Source organism: Cyprinodon variegatus, unplaced genomic scaffold (genome assembly GCF_000732505.1).
Source record: "Cyprinodon variegatus isolate N-32 unplaced genomic scaffold, C_variegatus-1.0 Scaffold345, whole genome shotgun sequence".
NCBI lineage: Eukaryota > Metazoa > Chordata > Actinopteri > Cyprinodontiformes > Cyprinodontidae > Cyprinodon > Cyprinodon variegatus.
Window position 1 is genome coordinate 527779 of NW_015150798.1, and position 17175 is coordinate 544953.

A 17175-nucleotide genomic window follows, 5' to 3' on the forward strand; every position below is an offset into this window, starting at 1 on the left:
ATTCATTTATTAAGATTTTTACTCCTTTTAATCCTTAGTGTTAAAATACAAATATCATAATTTATCCTCCAAGAGGCGTGGACTCTAGAGGGATAGATACTGTATATTGAATACATCTAGTATCTAATTTCAAATATTTCCATTGAAGTTAATCAACAGACTTTGTCTTGTTTTTTTTACCATTTAATAATTAAATTAATCTCACAGTTCTGTTATTAACAGATTTTATCACATCATTAGACCTCCCCTTGGCGCAGTTCCCAAAAGCCCAGCTTCATGTCTGTAATTCAAGGGTTTAGTGATGTTTTGAGGGCTATATACATTTATAAATAATTTGGTCTTTACTCATCTTTAGGGACTGAAAACTATACCAAATCCTAGATGAATTACATTTGAAGGCATTTGTTCCTACAACTGAAGTCTTAACCCAAAGCACACTTTTTTTTTAACTGTAAGCAGGGCATCCCCAGGTCTTTAAGAGGGTCTTTAAAAGTCTTACATATGAGATGGTGACACCTGCAGAAACTTTTAGTTTGCTATGATTCACTAAACTTTTAGCCTTTTCTTGACAAATTAGGCCGATTAATTATTTCTTTTAATGAGCAAGAGTCCGGATCATTAGAGGAGGGCTGTTGAGCCACTTCATTGGTTTTAGCTGCAGGGGAAGCACTGCTGCAAGAAGCAAGCAGATAGAAGATTTATTTTATCAGACTGGACAGGAATGAACTCTTTTCTTTGCTGCAATAAATGTAAATTTATACGAAATATCTAAAACAGCTGGAAGATTTTTCTGTAGAAAAATTATGTTGATTCTGAGCTCTGAACACCTACATCAAATTTGCCGTTATCCTCAATTTAAGAGATTTTAGGCAAAACGCTTCTGCATAAAATGTCTCATTTACTTGTACCAATCAGGCGCTAGTTACCATGACACCAGACCAGCGACAGGAGTCGGTTCGTGTTTCTCAGATCATCCTACCAGAGACGGATGACAGACAGAAACCCTACACTCTGGAGGAGTTCTCTTATGACTATTTCAGGTAAGAAACACCACAATGTAAAGTGTTCAACATGAATATTAATGTGAAATGAGATAAACAAAAACGTGAAAGTCTACATAAAGACGGTCTGCTGTTCACAAGAGCAGACTGTCTGGAAACGTTAAGTTTTATTTGCATCCATTGTAGTCCAACCGTTATTCTGTATTTTACCTGAAGTTTAAATATTACTCAAAGCTTTGGTTTTGATCCCATCTTATTTTCCACATAATGCATGTAACATGATTTTCCTTTCTAGACCTCCTCCCAAACACACTCTGAGTAGAGTGATGGTGACCAAAAATCGTGGGAAAGACAAGTTGTGGAGCTGCACCAGAGAGCCGCTCAAGCTGCCGCTGCTGAAGAAGGTGGTTGGCCATGAGGATCTGGCACAGGAGGCCTGCATGGCCTTCATCGATATCCTTTAAACACATCAGGTGTTACCAATAAAAACAGGTTTGGTCATTGTGGTGGCATCAAGTTCAGCTTTTACAAAAAAAAAAAAAACACTATTTTTTTTGTGTTTGGTGTTATTTTCTATTAATTATATTTTATTGGCAGAATTGATCTCAAATGTAGAGAACATTTTATTTTTCAACTCTTTTTATATACAAAAATGTGTAATAAATTCTCAACAGACACATTTGTTGTTTTGTTGAAAATAATTTTGGGTAAAGAGTTAAATGTATTTGGGTTCAATTAAAACTTTTGAAAAATTAGGGATGAATGATTTTGCTAAAAATAAAAAAAACAACAAATTAGATTATATTTTGATTTTCTTTTGCCCAAACCAAAAGCTTTTATATGTTTCATTCCAGGGTTTCATTGTGTTCGTAGTCTGTAAACTTGCTTGTCCACAGTCCGTTGTTGCAGGACCTTCCTGTTACTGTTGCTTTCTTCTATCTGGATTTTCTTCCCTTCTCGTTGGCAGCAAATCTACTTTAAGTGTACTACCACCATCTGGAGCTCCTGTTAAATGTTACATTACTATATTTTAGTACTTCTGCTATAATTAAAGGGCCAGTCCTGATCAAAATTATACATACATTCTCAAATATATGCAATCATTCACCAAAGTCTTGTATTAGATTGTGCCAAAGGTTCTTGAAGCAAGATGCTTCATTGTGACCCAATTCTGAAGAAACCAGCTTAAGATAGGGCTACGTATAAGTTATTTAAACATATATCTTCTAGCATATTTACTGCTTTGCTGTTGAAAATATACAATGTTTTAAGCATTTTTAATTTGTTGTAGCATTAGCACAGCTAGCATCAGGGTTCATAAGATAAGATATTGTCCGACTGTGGAGAAACTCAGGTGAGACAGGGACAAAAACAAGTTGATAATTTAAAAAACTTATAACGACATGAAAATAAACTTTTACAAATTAAGCTATACAGTAGGAAAAAACACACCTCTCAGAAGATAAAAAGGAATACTGTGCAGTTATTAAGGCATATTCAAAAAAGTGGGGGGAAATAGACAGAAAATAGACAAAAAATTTCGGAAAAAAACTGCAATGATCAAAAATGTAAAAAAAAAAACACATGCTTCTAGAGCAGGAGAAAAATTAGATTTTTCAATGAAGATGAGGAGACGAGTGTCTCCAGAAAATGTCCTGGTTCTGTCCTTTGGTTAGGTTTCCTGTTAAGTTTTTTGTTTCACAGTGATTTTGTGTCATTGTAGTTTTTTCTAGTTATATTTAAGCAGTGTTAAGCGTTTTTTTTGTGTTGTTCTCTGTTGCCCCTTGAGCCAGTCCTTTTTCCCCTAGTTTCTAGTTGCTTTTATCCACACCTGCTCCCTCTTATCTGATTACCCAGTCTTTTTTCTGTCTCCCATATATACACCTCCTGTGACGCTCCTCATTGCTAGTTTCTCATCGTTATTTTGCTCCTCATGTTTGTTTTCCCCGAGCGTCTCCTGGTTTTGGGTTTTTCTGTATTTTGTTCTTGGATTTTGCTTCTGTTGCCTTTTTGCATCCTCAGCAAAAACTTAATCTGCCTCGGTGTACTCTGCTTTTGGGTTCACAACCACATCCACCTTCTTTTTTAGTTGATTTTTATGCTAAATTATATATTTAAAGTATTAATTTAAACTTGATTATTTAACATTACTGATTATTTTGTCAGCCATAGTACTGAGGAGCCAGTCTGTAGAAGACTGAATTAACTCATGGAATAACAAAAACCAGCTAAACTGCCTGACTGAGAGCATCATCATGATTTTCCAAAGCAAACAGAGCTTTTAATGGGGTTTTTCAGAAGCAACAAGAAATTTAAAACGGTGGCTCGAGTTCTTGGTTGTTGTTTTTTTTTCTTTTGTTTTTCTTGTGTTTTTTTTTTTTTTCCTTTTGTATCTGGTTTTCTGATTCCTTAACTTCTGATTCTACCGATGATGAAGTACATGGGCGACTACCCGTCCAAACGGACGCGCTCTGTCAACGAGCTAACAGACCAGATATTTGAGGGAGCCCTGAAGGCCGAACCGCTCAAAGATGAGATTTACTGTCAGATCATCAAACAGCTCACTGACAATCATGTCAAGTGTGTAAACAGAAACAATTGCACCTGACCCTTGTTTTATATTACTGCCAAAGATTGTAGTTTATGTTTAAATTATTCATGTTTGAAAAGGAACTAGAGTAAAAAAAATACTACATTTATTTTTCTTTAGGTTCAACAAGAGCTGAATGTGAGTTTGTTTCTGCTGCAGGTACAGTGAGGAGAAAGGCTGGGAGCTGCTCTGGTTGTGTACTGGTCTGTTTCCTCCCAGTAACGTGCTGCTGCCGCACATCCAGCGTTTCCTCCAGTCCAAGAAACACCACCCGCTTTCTGGAGACTGCATGCAGAGGCTGCACAAAGCTCTCCGGTAAAACTAATCACGTTTCTGTTGTTTTTCATAGAAAACATATTGTAAGGTTTTCAATCCAGAGAGAGGAAGCACACGTCTAAAGAGGGGAGGTTTTTTTACTTTGACTCTGCCACTTTAACATCTTTATTGTCGTTTTCAGCCGTTCAGTTGTAGATTTGCTGGTTTGTTTAGGATCATTGTTCTGTTTATGACACAGTTTAGGCCAACTGAGATCCCATCGGACTCCTGAATACGTTGGTAGACTTAACAATAATGACTAGGACTCCAAAGATCCTATGGCTGCAAATAAGGCCCACATCATTCAGCATCCCCTGCTGTGATTCACGGCTGATATTAGTTTGCGTTGTTTAGTCTCCTCCAGTCATCCTGCTTTGCAACAAAATATGGTTAGTTTTTTCCAGCTGACGTCATAGAGTCTTCAAACGTTTACCAAAATCTAGCAGCGCCCATATTGAATACCTACTCTGTTCCCCTGCGTTTCAAAGATGCTGTCCATATTTCTTGCTGTTGGGTGTGAAAATAAAACAGCTGATCCAAATATTTCTTTTTACCGCGCATCAAAAGAGAATGAATGTGGTCAGAGATGTCTGTCAGAGATCAGAAGGGGTGACTGGACCCTGACTGCAAGTAGCCGTCTGTTCAGTGTACATGTCATATCAGGTGAGGTTCAAAACAAATCAGGAGATCGAGCTTAGGTTGTTGAACAATTTATTTTCCCCAGAAAAGATTACACTGATTAGGCACCTTGTGAAAGAAGTGCATTTGATATTAACATCTAAAGATTTTGCTACAGACATTATTGTATAGCTGTTTATGTAAAGTAACAATAAAGATCAGAACAGTGCGGTTTACCTTTGCATTACATTGGAATATCTTGTTGTTTTTCGGATTGCATATTTACGGGTCAATAATCCAGCCAGCTGTAAAACACCAATCGGCATCTGTGCTTTGAAAAGCTTTCAGGCTTTCTCCGATGTAAGAGGACAGGCTGTGTAGAAGATGTATGTGTCAGTCATGAAAGAAAAAAATCTTAAAGCCTTTCAGTTGAAGAAAGGTGTTAAAAGTGTGCAGGGACTTAATAGCAGTGTTTTTCACTGTGTATCACAGGGATTTAAATTAGAAAGGTCCATTCTGGTCAGAGGGGAAGCACCACAGAGCTAAGCTAAGCTAAGCCAAGCCGGTGGTAAGGTAGAATCGTCATGACGTCACAATTCTCAAACGCATCTATAGAGGCACCATTGCCCCTAAACGTTTTCCACCTGTAAATATTCCTAGTGTAGATTGATGGCTCTCGTATTTTTGGAAAAGACTGTATAACCGTTATATGCTCCATTTCGGCAAACTGCGACACAGCTGTCATAGAGTCGGTCACTCCTACGATCTGTTAATCAAGTGCTTAGATTATCAGCACCTTGCTGCTGCCTTTGCTACAAAAATGAAAAGGAAGCAGAGATGGGGCACTGTTTTTTGTTTTTTTTAGCCATTTTTTCCCCCACACTGACCTCATCTTTAAAGAAGGATACCAGTTTGTGGGATCTGTTGTGATTTTCACTGTGATAATTTTAGAGCCAGGACAAGAGGAGATAACTTTTTTTGTACTTTTTACAGTAATGGATCCAGGAAATATCCCCCTCATCTGGTAGAAGTAGAAGCCATTCAACATAAAACAACACAAATCTTTCACAAAGTTTACTTTCCTGATGACACAGATGAGGTAAGACCCATAAACTCCTCACTCATAAAGAGTAGGGCGCTCTTTAACAGTCTGTCTCTGCAAACCTGCAGGCGTTTGAGGTGGAGTCCAGCACCAAGGCCAAGGATTTCTGCCAAAACATTTCCACCAGATTGTTGCTTAAATCTCCTGAAGGATTCAGCCTCTTTGTAAAGATCTCAGACAAGGTCAGATGTTGGTTGATTGTTTTTGATGATGTGGGGCAATGTGAGGAGAAAGACATTTATGGGGGGAAATTGTTGATGCTGTTTGGTTTTTATTGAACATCTAATCTAACATCTATTGCTTTAAAAGATGTTTCTGTTCTCATTTTATTATCGTTTCTGAATACATGTATAATTCACACAGGTTTATACAACCTTCTATAGATGACAGTTTTGAGCTAATGCTGCTGTAATCTAATAGATTTCTGCACTGATAATGGTGAAACTGCCCAATCTTAAGATGTTCGGTATCAGCATATAAGATTGTAAATGTAAAAATATAAGAACACACATTAACAATTTAAAAGCAGGATTCTTCATCTTCTATAGCTTTGAAAATTGAGTATTCAGAGATAAAACCTGATACAAACTTGAAAATTTTCCATGCTGCTGCCTTAAATACATTCTGCTCCAAGCCTCTAAAATAAGACTTCTTAGATTTTATTTTCAACTTTATTTTAAAGGTGGTAACTTTGCAAGGTGCCAGATCTAATGAACTGAATGTTTTTTTCAGACCATGTTGGCCCTTTGTTCTTTGGGCTGCACTTGTCTTGCTCACAGTTAACTTCAGACTATAGCAAATGAACTGTTCAACCACATAAATTACTAAGACTTACTACCTGCTGAAAGTAATTTTACTCCTTAAAGTCATGTGAAAATAATCAATTTCTCTAATTATTTGCAGGTCATTAGTGTTCCAGAAGGAGATTTCTTCTTTGACTTTGTCCGACATTTAACAGATTGGATCAAGAAATCTCGACCAGCTAAAGACGGTTTGTACCTACATCTGTTTAAAGTTTGAAGCTCATTAATTAAAGCATAAGTGATGCACTGATCATTCAGCTCGGATGAAATAATAAACTGGAATAAGGACTGGAAACAGGACTTGTGCAACACTTTCTCCCCTCTGGTGTATTATTATTTCCTAACAGGTTATGGTGGAAGCCAGAATTTTAAATACTGTATTTATAAAAGCAAAGCTGTTCCCCCTCCTGATATGTTATTAAATAAGAACAAAGTGTTTCTGCTTGATATTTGTTAGAATACAAACAATTTCTATTTTCTAAATGCAAGAAATGCTTTATGTATATTTGGGTGTTAAGAAGATCTTTAAAAATCTGAAAAAAAACTTGTTGCCTGGTAAGTGTTTTAGAGGCTATTAACAACATAAAATATGGTTATTTAAGTAGGAAAAGGGAAAAATTACAAGAAGTAACAATTAAAGAAACCAGAGGGAAAACTACAGAGCTCCACCACTGTGGTTTATTCTTGGGTACGCCTTACGGATGACTGAAGGTGCCACATTTATCTATTAAGATGTTCAGTATCAACATATAAGATACAAGTAAATATATATGCACACGCATTATAAATGTGAAATAAGAAGGGCTCTTTTGTGCATGATAAAAATAAATGCAGAATGAAAAAATAAATTGACCTCAAATTACAAAAACAAAAGTGGAAATACCGTTACGCATTATCAGAGCATCTAAAAACTATTGTGTTTACCTTTACATGCTGGGAAAAGAAGCATAAAAAGTTGTAAAATTGAGAACCTTGCCAAGTTTAGAGAACGCCTGCAAAACCTCTGAACAAGACCACAAATAGCGTCTGTGATTTCCCTCCATCTCTGATATCTCCTATGGGAACGCATTTTCAAACAACGAGGCCAACATCATCTGCTTCACAGCTGATTTATTTAACGTTTTAATTGGTGTGCGGGGGGACGCTGATATCCGGAGTTAAACATAGCGTCTGACTTTAAGAAATAATCTAATTAAAGTCAGTATATTTTATAACCAAGTTTTTACAGTCGGCGGACTCTGTTAAATGCTGTCGACTCTATTTAAAGAGTTAAATATTTAGTTTATTTTGCTCACAATGATCTGATCATACAAAATGTATTGATTGATTATTAGTTCCTTTTCTTCCTCCATGTTGATTCATGAATAATTAAGTTTTCCTGAAATACGGTGCAGTTGTTCCTTGGGCCTTTGCACTGATAAAGTAAATTGTGCTGACTAGGCTTTGAAGTGTGTGCGTACTTTTCAGTTCTACGCACAATTTCATATCTGCAGTCCCAGAAATGTGTTTAAAGCTGAGTTTAAGAACATGGATCTAAGATAAACTAAAGTAGATTTCTACAGCTTGGGGGTTTTATTCAGCTTTAGATGTACTAGGCCAGTGTTGCAGAGCTTCTTCTCTGTGGGCTGCAGAAAAAATTGGTTAAAACCCCTTTTTATATCTACAAAGAAATGAAACTGAATTTATTTTAGACAATTTGACAAACAACAATTAATAAATCAACTAATTTTAAACAAACAACCAAATACACACAAAAAGAGACTAGTTATCAAACCAAACTCCAGTTTCCAAACAAGCTAAATTCACCTGAACATAAATGGAAACAAAACCCTCCACCAAATAAGTATATACAGCCAGAGAACTGAAATTGATTCATGTAAGTTGTCTGAAAAGGGGTATGAAGAAGTAAAACTTATTATTGTATTCTTATTAGAAGACACAGGTTAACTATATTCATATGATGCAAAGGAAAATAACTTGTTTTAGAATAAAACTTTCATGAACACTCATAGCTTTTATTTGACCTTCATTGAAACTCTGCAGGGATTATCCCATCTTTGACGTATCAGGTGTTCTTCATGAAGAAGCTGTGGACCAGCACTGTTCCAGGGAAGGACTCGTTCGCTGATTCTATTTTCCATTATTACCAGGTCAGCCTTTTGAGACTGATGGGAGTTAAATGGAGAAACATTAGTAGTTTTTATCATAATTGGTGCAGATTATGTGATGACTCTCCTGTCGCCTGGCTTTCAGGAGCTGCCAAAGTATTTGCGTGGCTACCACAAGTGTTCTCGGGAAGAAGTATTTCATCTTGCAGCGCTTATCTATCGTGTGAAGTTTGAAGATGATAAATCCCACTTTTCCTCCGTACCCAAGATGCTCCGTGAGCTGGTTCCCCAGGACCTCATCCGCCAGATGTCGCCGGACGACTGGAAAAGGGTAAAAACTGAAACAAAACAAATTCTTTAGTGTAATGATTGATAAATATAATTTTTTTGTGATATGAGCTAAGATTAATTCATATACATTTGATTACAGTCTGTGATAGCATACTTCAATAAACACCCTGGAAAATCAAGGGAAGAAGCTAAACTGATGTTCCTGAAGATCATCTATAAATGGCCTACCTTTGGCTCCGCCTTCTTTGAAGTTAAGGTAAAAGCCTTTTGCTTTATTTTATTTCTGTGGTTTTGAGACCATAGCTTATTTTTTTCTCGACACTCCACAGACACAGAACAGAAAGTTTTTCCCCTCTTACTTTGTACTCATACTTCTGCTTAAGGCTGATTTATAGTCAGAAACCAGGCCGTCTGCGTTCGCAGTGAACGCAAATGTGTCCCCGCCCCCTCCGCAGACACTGCTGCACCTCTCCAGAATTGTAGGTGACCACAGACAGGCCGCAGAAAGGAGGCCTCTGATTAGTTAAATCTGCATCCGCTCTACACTATGCTTATTTCCCGTTTGGTACCTTACCGGCTTGTTTTGTTTGTATCACCACCATTTTGGAAAACGACTGCTGATGATGGACGAGCTAGAGGCACAAGGTGCTCGAGAAAGCTGGGACCCTTTATCCACCTGGATCCCCGATTTTTTTCGCCCTCATGTCCCTCTGTTGTCGAACAAACTTGCCCCCACTTCCTCACCGCCTCGGGCATTTCTAGACCCACAACTGGTTCCTGATTGTCCCTCTTGCGTTGTGGCGTGGAATAACATAGCGCAGAACACGGTTGAACATTGGGCATAAATCAAAGATATCTGCGACAAGCTAACTGCGACGCACTGCTGAGGCAGTATAACCAGCCCTTTAATCAGGAACGGGGTCACAGGGGCAACAGTCTCAGCAAAGATGCTTAGACGTCCCTTTCCCCTAAAAACTTCTCCTACTGCTCTGGAGGAGGGAAGAATGAGGCATTCAGGGTAATCGGAGAGATATAGTGCCCAGAAGTGTCTTGGAATGTGCTTGGAAACCTCATAGAGGAGGGGTCCAGCAGGCATCTGAAAAAGATCTTGAAGCTGCCTCAGCTGACTCCTCTTAATGAACCCCTCTCCCGATCTCTAAGGGAGTGCAGCACACCTTAAAGGAATAGTACACCCAAAACATGATTAGCCTTCATTTTCTACTCACCCCCATGCTGAACAACACCCTGGAGTACTTTCTTGATATCTCAAATGCATCTGGAGATCTGGGAGGCTTCTTGCTGTCTGCTGACATTCAAATAATGGAGGTCTATGGTGCCCGAGGCAGAAAGGTCCATAAAAGTCCACAAAAAACGTGTCAACATTCCTCCATACTGCTCGTCCAATGTATTCCAAGTGTCCTGAGTGGGTAGAGTCCATAATTTACTCGAAACGAAGTCATTTAGAATGTTTTTAGAGCATAAACAGTAGTGTATAGGATTTCCTAAAAGCGCGTTCACGACGCTACGGAAACTGCGGCAGACCAACCCAGACGAAAGTGCGCATTCAGCTCAGCAAAGAACTCATGCTCTTCCTCAACACTGAAGTCCTCAGACATTTTTCTTTCGTTGTTTCTTTCTTTGCACAGGTAAACAGCACATTTCTTCTTCTACGCTTGCATTATTGGCAGAGCAGACGCTGAATGCGCACGTTCATCTGGTTTGGTCTGCGGCGACTTCCGTAGCGTCATGAACGCGCCGGCGCGCGTTTTCAGGAAATCCTATACACTACTGTTTATGCTCTAAAAACATTCTAAATGACTTCGTTTCGAGTAAATTCTGGATGCTACCCACTCAGGACACTTGGAATACATTGGACGAGCAGTATGGAGGAATATTGACACGTTTTTTGTGGACTTTTATGGACCTTTCTGTCTCGGGCACCATAGACCTCCATTATTTGAATGTCAGCAGACAGCAAGAAGCCTCCCAGATCTCCAGATGCATTTGAGATATCAAAAAAGTACTCCAGAGTGTTGTTCAGCATGGGGGTGAGTAGAAAATGAAGGCTAATCATGTTTTGGGTGTACTATTCCTTTAAGAAGGAAGCTGATTTCAGCCACTTATCCAGGATGTCGTTCTTTGGGTCATCACCACAGGTGAGGGTGGAAACGTAGACCGACCAGTAAGTCTAGAACATAAAGTATGAAAGCAGATTAGTGCAGCATCTGTGTTTTAGTGGCAGCCGCACTTATCCTTCTGCCACACCCATCTCCCCTCGCTCACAAACAGGAGGAGAACACGGCTCTAACTAGTACTACTATAAGGTTTTGTTGTCTGCAAACATGCTGCTGATTATAACCATACACGTTGGTATCATCTGTCTAAGAAAATTGCTCTTGTGGTTCTTTAAGACTCTTCTTTCCAACCAAAGTCATGCTATCATGATCTGTTGAGGGAGGAGATGTTTTTTCCTGGAAACCCTTACTGGATGATATTCACATTTTCCTGTCATGAACTTAAAGATTACAAATATTTTTCGAGGCCTGTGGTGTCTCAGATGGAGCGTTTTGTTTTTCTTGCATTTTCTGAATATTAAACCGTCAGACCTTAAGGTCCATCTCTGATACTAGCAGCTGTTTTATATGGTTTCCAGATTAATGCAATTCAAAAGCACTTCATCGATACCAAAGGGAATGAAATGTCACTCACAGGGTTTTTTTTATCAAGTGTTTGCATGTTCTAGGTATTGAGAGGATGGATCTGCTGTAGTGTTGGTCTTGCAGCGGATCTGTTTAACAGAAGAGGATGCTCGCTGTCGTCCATAATGTTGTTCTCTCAATGAAGAGTTCTTTGTGAAATCACTTCTAGAGCTTCCAGAGCAGTTCCTAAAACAGGACCGACCTTTATCAGCTTGTTTAGCTTCTTAGAGTCATTTGTTCTGATGCTGTGACCCCAGCAGATGGTGAGAGAAGAGATCGCACTCTCTACAACAGACTGATGGAAGAAGTGTAGCATCTTGTTTTAAACACTGAAGGACCTAAGCCTCCTTATCCAGCACAGCCTGCTCTGTGTTTAGAATCTTTCCAGACCAGAAAACTGTCTAAACGCCTGTTTTTAAGAGGTGGTCACATTAATGCCTGATTAGTCATCTGGATGCTACTTTCTGAGCGTGTAATCAGTTTCAGCATGACGTTCTATTGGCTTTTTAACCTTCTATTTGCATTTTGTTGTTTCCTTTTCAGCAAACCACAGACCCAAACTACCCAGAGATTCTTCTGATTGCTGTCAACAAGCATGGAGTCAGTCTGATTGACCCAAAGACCAAGGTTCATCTTGTTGTTGTTTACCGACAGATGAGGAGCGCCTCATCCATTTTATCTGTTATACTTTTTACATTTTATAAGGCGCTGTGTTTCCTCTCTCTGTGTTTCTGCAGGACATCTTGACCACTCATCCTTTCACCAAGATCTCTAACTGGAGCAGTGGAAACACCTACTTCCACATCACCATAGGAAACCTGGTCAGAGGAAGCAAGCTGCTGTGTGAGACTTCACTGGTAGGTGACGTCAGACAGACTGTCCAAACATTTTCATCAGTCAGCTGAGAGGATTTAGTCGACGTCTACAATGTTAGAGATGATGCTTAGTTTGTTTAGGTTTGAGCTGCTGGCCCATGTTTCTTCAGAGTTCTTTGATGGTTTCTGCAGTCTTCATTTGAACAAAGAATGAGGGAATTCCAGTACTATCATTATGCTCTCTGCTATTACTGCTTATTTTTTTGTTTTTTCGTCAGGGTTACAAGATGGACGACCTGTTGACCTCCTACATCAGCCAGATGCTCACCAACATGAACAAGCAGCGCTCTCTGCGGGGCAGCAGTAAGTGAACTTCTTATTGGCAGGAGGCTGCTGAGCTCATCCGCCTCCTGCGCCCCATTGGTCAGCACTGCAGCTGGGGGCGGAGCTTCGCCCACCAGCTGTGGTGGATGAGCCGCAGTCCTTCTGCGTATTCGGCGGGATCCAACCTCACCGAGGGGAGTTCGTCCCCCAGCAGCGAGGACCCTGGTGAAGGCCCCAGTAACTGTTGGCCGTACAGCTATGATGATGAAGATGAGCCGTCCAGTGAGGATGACTATCTCTGAGACCTGTCTGTCCACCAGGCTGCTTTTAAAATGAACCCCTGCAACATCAGTGCACTTCATCCGTCCCTCCTCTATATATGTGAGAATCTATTCACCTGTTGTCAACAATCACCTCAAATACAGACCGTATAAAAAAACACTAATCATGCAGGTGGAACCTAACTTCATCTGTCCTGTAAATTATTTTGTTTTGTTTTTTGTTTTAACACTTTAGCCACCAGAGGGCGACATATTGAATCATAATCTTGTTTTTTTTATAACATTTAGAGGCTGTTTTACAGTTAATTAAAATTAAACATCAAGAATAAAAGAAAGTCGTCATACTTTGTTTTTACGTTAATGACTACAGGTTGTTGTTCAGTAATTGTTATCAATGTTTTGTCAGATCAGATGTCTTTATCACTACAGCAGAAAAAAGAAAGAGGAAGAAAAAGTAGTTTCTCTTTTATTCACTGTTAACAAGAGTGGGACCCAGTTATGTTTTTGACCAGAGTTGGATGTTTGCCGCTCTGGTTGTCATGGTGATCTGATGGGATGTTGCTCTTGCATAGTTTTTAGTTTGAAGATTTTGCAACATTTGTAAAGAACAAAAAAGTCCAGTTGTTCTTCAGCTCACCCGTTCATACTTGTATAATGAAAAGAACATGTATTTCATAAAGAATGTCACATAAAGTAACGAGTGAATCTTAAAATGAACTCAGATAATTGTCATTTTTCCTGCTAAACAGCTGCTTTAATGGTCCAATATTTCCTCCATCAATTCTGGTAAAAAGAAGTTTCCTGATGCATAGCTACAGAAACACCTAAAGCATTAAGATTTTAATATTTTATCTTATTATCTTAGTTTGTTCTTCTAAGACAACTGTCAGTCTTTTCATCGTAGACGCAACTTAAACTGTGGTCATTTTATTAAGTACTGTAAATATCCAACAAGTTTAAATTTTTCCTGTGGCTTATAGATGTACCCTGCTCTTCTTCTGTTGGAGATTGTTTTTGTTTTTTTTTAGATGAAAATAAAAACTGGCTGCATCCAACACCAGGAGTGATGAAACTGACATGCAGCTGAACTTATACAGAGAAGCTGGTAAGGATTTATATTTACAATCATAGTTTAAAAAAAAAAAAAAACCTGACATTTTCCAAAAATGTCTCAACCTTCCAGTTTAAAATAGTAGACTTGAAATTGTTTTGTTTTTGGCATTTGGTTTTCTAACCTTTTTGATTTTCAGACACTATGTTTAATTAAACTGTTTTGTGTAAAAAAATAAGCATTTTTAGACCCTAAATCAAACTGAACCACTTTTCAACCCCACTTCAATCATTTTAACTGGGTTTTTAATATTTGATGAGAAAAAAATATGAATAATTCAGCTTTGCCGCTTAGTTCCATACAGATATTTGTTCTCTTCTGGAAACCATAATATATCTCCATGCTTAATATTCACTCTCATTATTTTTATAGATCATTAAAGATTTCAGATGTGTTGAAGACAGTTTGTTCAAACAGGTTGTTTATTAATTTATTTGTTTTTTAATGTATTCAAAGTGAAAAGTAAAGCAGGTTTATAATGACAGGTACAGGTTGAATGACTCCTTTCACCTGTTATTGGTGGAGCTGCTTTCCTGCAGGCTTCTTACTGATAAAAAATCTTCCTCCTTGTTGACGTATATTTTGCTGTTTCTATCATCACATGTTTTCTGTCGAAATTCAGAAAATCAAAACCTGAGTAGTTTTTCAAAAGCAGTTTTCAAATGTTTTCACCCATTCAGGGAAAACGGCTTTTAAAAATATGTTGGCTAAATGTGATAAAATAAGTACATCCTAAACATAATGGCTGTTTGTTTTCCTATACATGGTACATGGAGTGTTTGAGATAACTGCCAATGAGCCTTTAAAATCCCTCTCAGTCGTTTTATTTCAGCCGCATCAAGTGATCTATCAGCGGGAATGGCGTATTTAAAGTCAAACCTCTGAATCTTCTGATTTAGTGTTTGGACTTTGACTAGGCCACTCCTAAGCCTATAATAATTGGGACTTCCTGCTGTGTTTTTGATGTCCCTGTAAATCACCAGATTGATCTTTACCTTAAGGCCACAAAGTAATGGTCAGATATCGTCATTTAGGATATTTTTCCCCAGTCTATTTTGTTTTAATTTATTGTTGAATCATCTGTGACCTTTTGCATGAGTTGTTCATCAGCTCTTGGAGTGATTTTGGTCGGCCAGTCACTTCTGTGAAGCTTCTCCACTGTCTAAATGTTCATTGGTGTATAATGGCTCTGCGTCGGTGGAGTCCAAACATATAGAACAGACTTTATAAGCATTTTAAGGGCTGATAGATTTCACTGACTGTTCCTCATCTGTTCTGGAATTTCTTTTATCCAATTTAATGTTGTGTGACTGGTTTAGTTAAAGGAATATCCGGATTAAACAGCTCAGGCTGTGACATGGTTCAATGGTACATTGCTCAGTAAATTTAATGAAACCCTAAAGTGTGCAGACTAGGCGCTATGTTCTAAACTCTAAGCATGTGCACAGACCCAAATGTTAATAGAGCAGAAATTCTCTCTTCATGAAAATTTAAACGTCATATTCATGAACAGAATAACAATGTTTCTTGGATCATAACATTTTTTTCTCACTTTTATCATTAAAACAGTTTTTCTCTACTTATTTATTACAGCTGGCAGCATTTTTCTTTCTTTTTTTAATAATCAGACACTTTACAGAAAAGAAGAATCCTTCTGTAAAATAAAAGGCAGTTTGTTACACCACAGCATGTATAACAATACATGAATGATCCACATGTTTATTTCATTACATAATAATTCACCAATATGTTCAATAAGCTCATTAATCAAGGCGAAAATTTTCAGATCAGTTACTCACAAATGAATAACTTCTTCTGTCAGAGGAACATTAAAGAGGCAGTAATGTCAACAAAAACAGGCCACTGCTGCAGGCATTCAAATAGTGAAGCAGGCGTTTTATACAGTCAACATCTGGCTCAGAAAAAGTCTTTAACCCAAAATATAAAAATGTTTACCAGCTAAAAAATATTCATTTTAGGAATAATAGACATTTGAATGCTGCTGAGTGCAGCTGTTTGAAAATGAAAGTTTCTGTAATCAAAGCAGCATGTTTGGTCGGTGATTTCTGAACTACAAAAAAATCAGGACTGATTTTAACACAGTTTAGTTATTCATCCAGACATATTACCTTAAAAAAAATACTATTTTTTTCCCACTATTTTTATTCAACTTGGGAAGAATGGAGGTGATCAGGACCAAAAGTGTTTGTTTCTTCCTCCAGAGGCTTTTTAGTTTAAACTAACCATTTTTAAACCAAACTGTTATCCATTTTTAAACATCCTAATTTCTCTGCTTTAGTAATTAAACATGCAGATCAGCATGCAAAGCTCCTTTCATTATAAAAGCGAGATCAGAACTGAAGACATTATGCTAGCATTAGCCTAAAGCTAAAATCATGCCAAGCTGCAAAAGCAGGTTTAATGTTGTTTGATTAAATACTGAACCAAATGTTTTTGTTTGAATATCACCAAAATATTCATTTCTTTTTTATTATAAGGATTAAATTTGTATTTATTGACAAAAACGGAAATTAAAGTGAAAACTGGTCTGCAATATTTCTTTGATTTTAGGCAAGTTAATAACCAGAAAGGGTGGGTTTAAAAGTTTGACTCAAGAAAAGCTTCATCTTTGTTTCTCAAAATTCAAGTTATGAAAACTCGTCTTTAAGTTGATAAATTTGGTGACATTTTCATCAAATAAAGGTCAAATCCACCCTCTATTGAAAACATTCAAACTTCTGGGTTTCCCCAAAACACAACAGACAGCTTTAAAATAATCTACATGAGCTCCAACTGATATAAAAAAAAAAGTAGTATTGGCTTTAGGATCACTTCAAGGAAACAGCTAAAAAACAGGAGTTGGATAAGTCCAACACAGGCAAGGCTTAAAATGCAAAGCACCTCCAGAGGAGAACCACGCAGGGCTGCATGTCACCAGACTCGCTCGCTAAAAATGAACGGTCTTACGGTGGAAAACATCATATTCAATAGAATAAATAGCTGTGCAGTTAAAACTGTAGCTTAAATGCTTAACCTATAGACCAGCTACAATATTTAACACAAATATACTAACAGGCCTACGAGCTAAACACATTAAATAATGTTACGGTAGCAAAG

General features: G+C 37.9%; 1 protein-coding gene across 1 annotated transcript in view; it reads left to right on the forward strand.

The window, feature by feature from the left end:
• myo7a (myosin VIIA) overlaps window positions 1-14080 on the forward strand; it is a 72846-nt gene extending 58766 nt beyond the window's left edge. The window contains exons 39-51 of the mRNA XM_015385689.1: window positions 916-1040; window positions 1297-1454; window positions 3428-3581; window positions 3751-3906; window positions 5518-5623; window positions 5695-5808; window positions 6530-6617; window positions 8473-8579; window positions 8683-8868; window positions 8968-9084; window positions 12071-12154; window positions 12265-12384; window positions 12621-14080. Of these exons, the coding sequence (XP_015241175.1) occupies window positions 916-1040; window positions 1297-1454; window positions 3428-3581; window positions 3751-3906; window positions 5518-5623; window positions 5695-5808; window positions 6530-6617; window positions 8473-8579; window positions 8683-8868; window positions 8968-9084; window positions 12071-12154; window positions 12265-12384; window positions 12621-12713 (1608 nt within the window). The 3' untranslated portion in view covers window positions 12714-14080. The remainder of the gene's footprint in view (window positions 1-915; window positions 1041-1296; window positions 1455-3427; window positions 3582-3750; window positions 3907-5517; window positions 5624-5694; window positions 5809-6529; window positions 6618-8472; window positions 8580-8682; window positions 8869-8967; window positions 9085-12070; window positions 12155-12264; window positions 12385-12620) is intronic.
• The last annotated feature ends 3095 nt before the right edge of the window (window positions 14081-17175 follow it).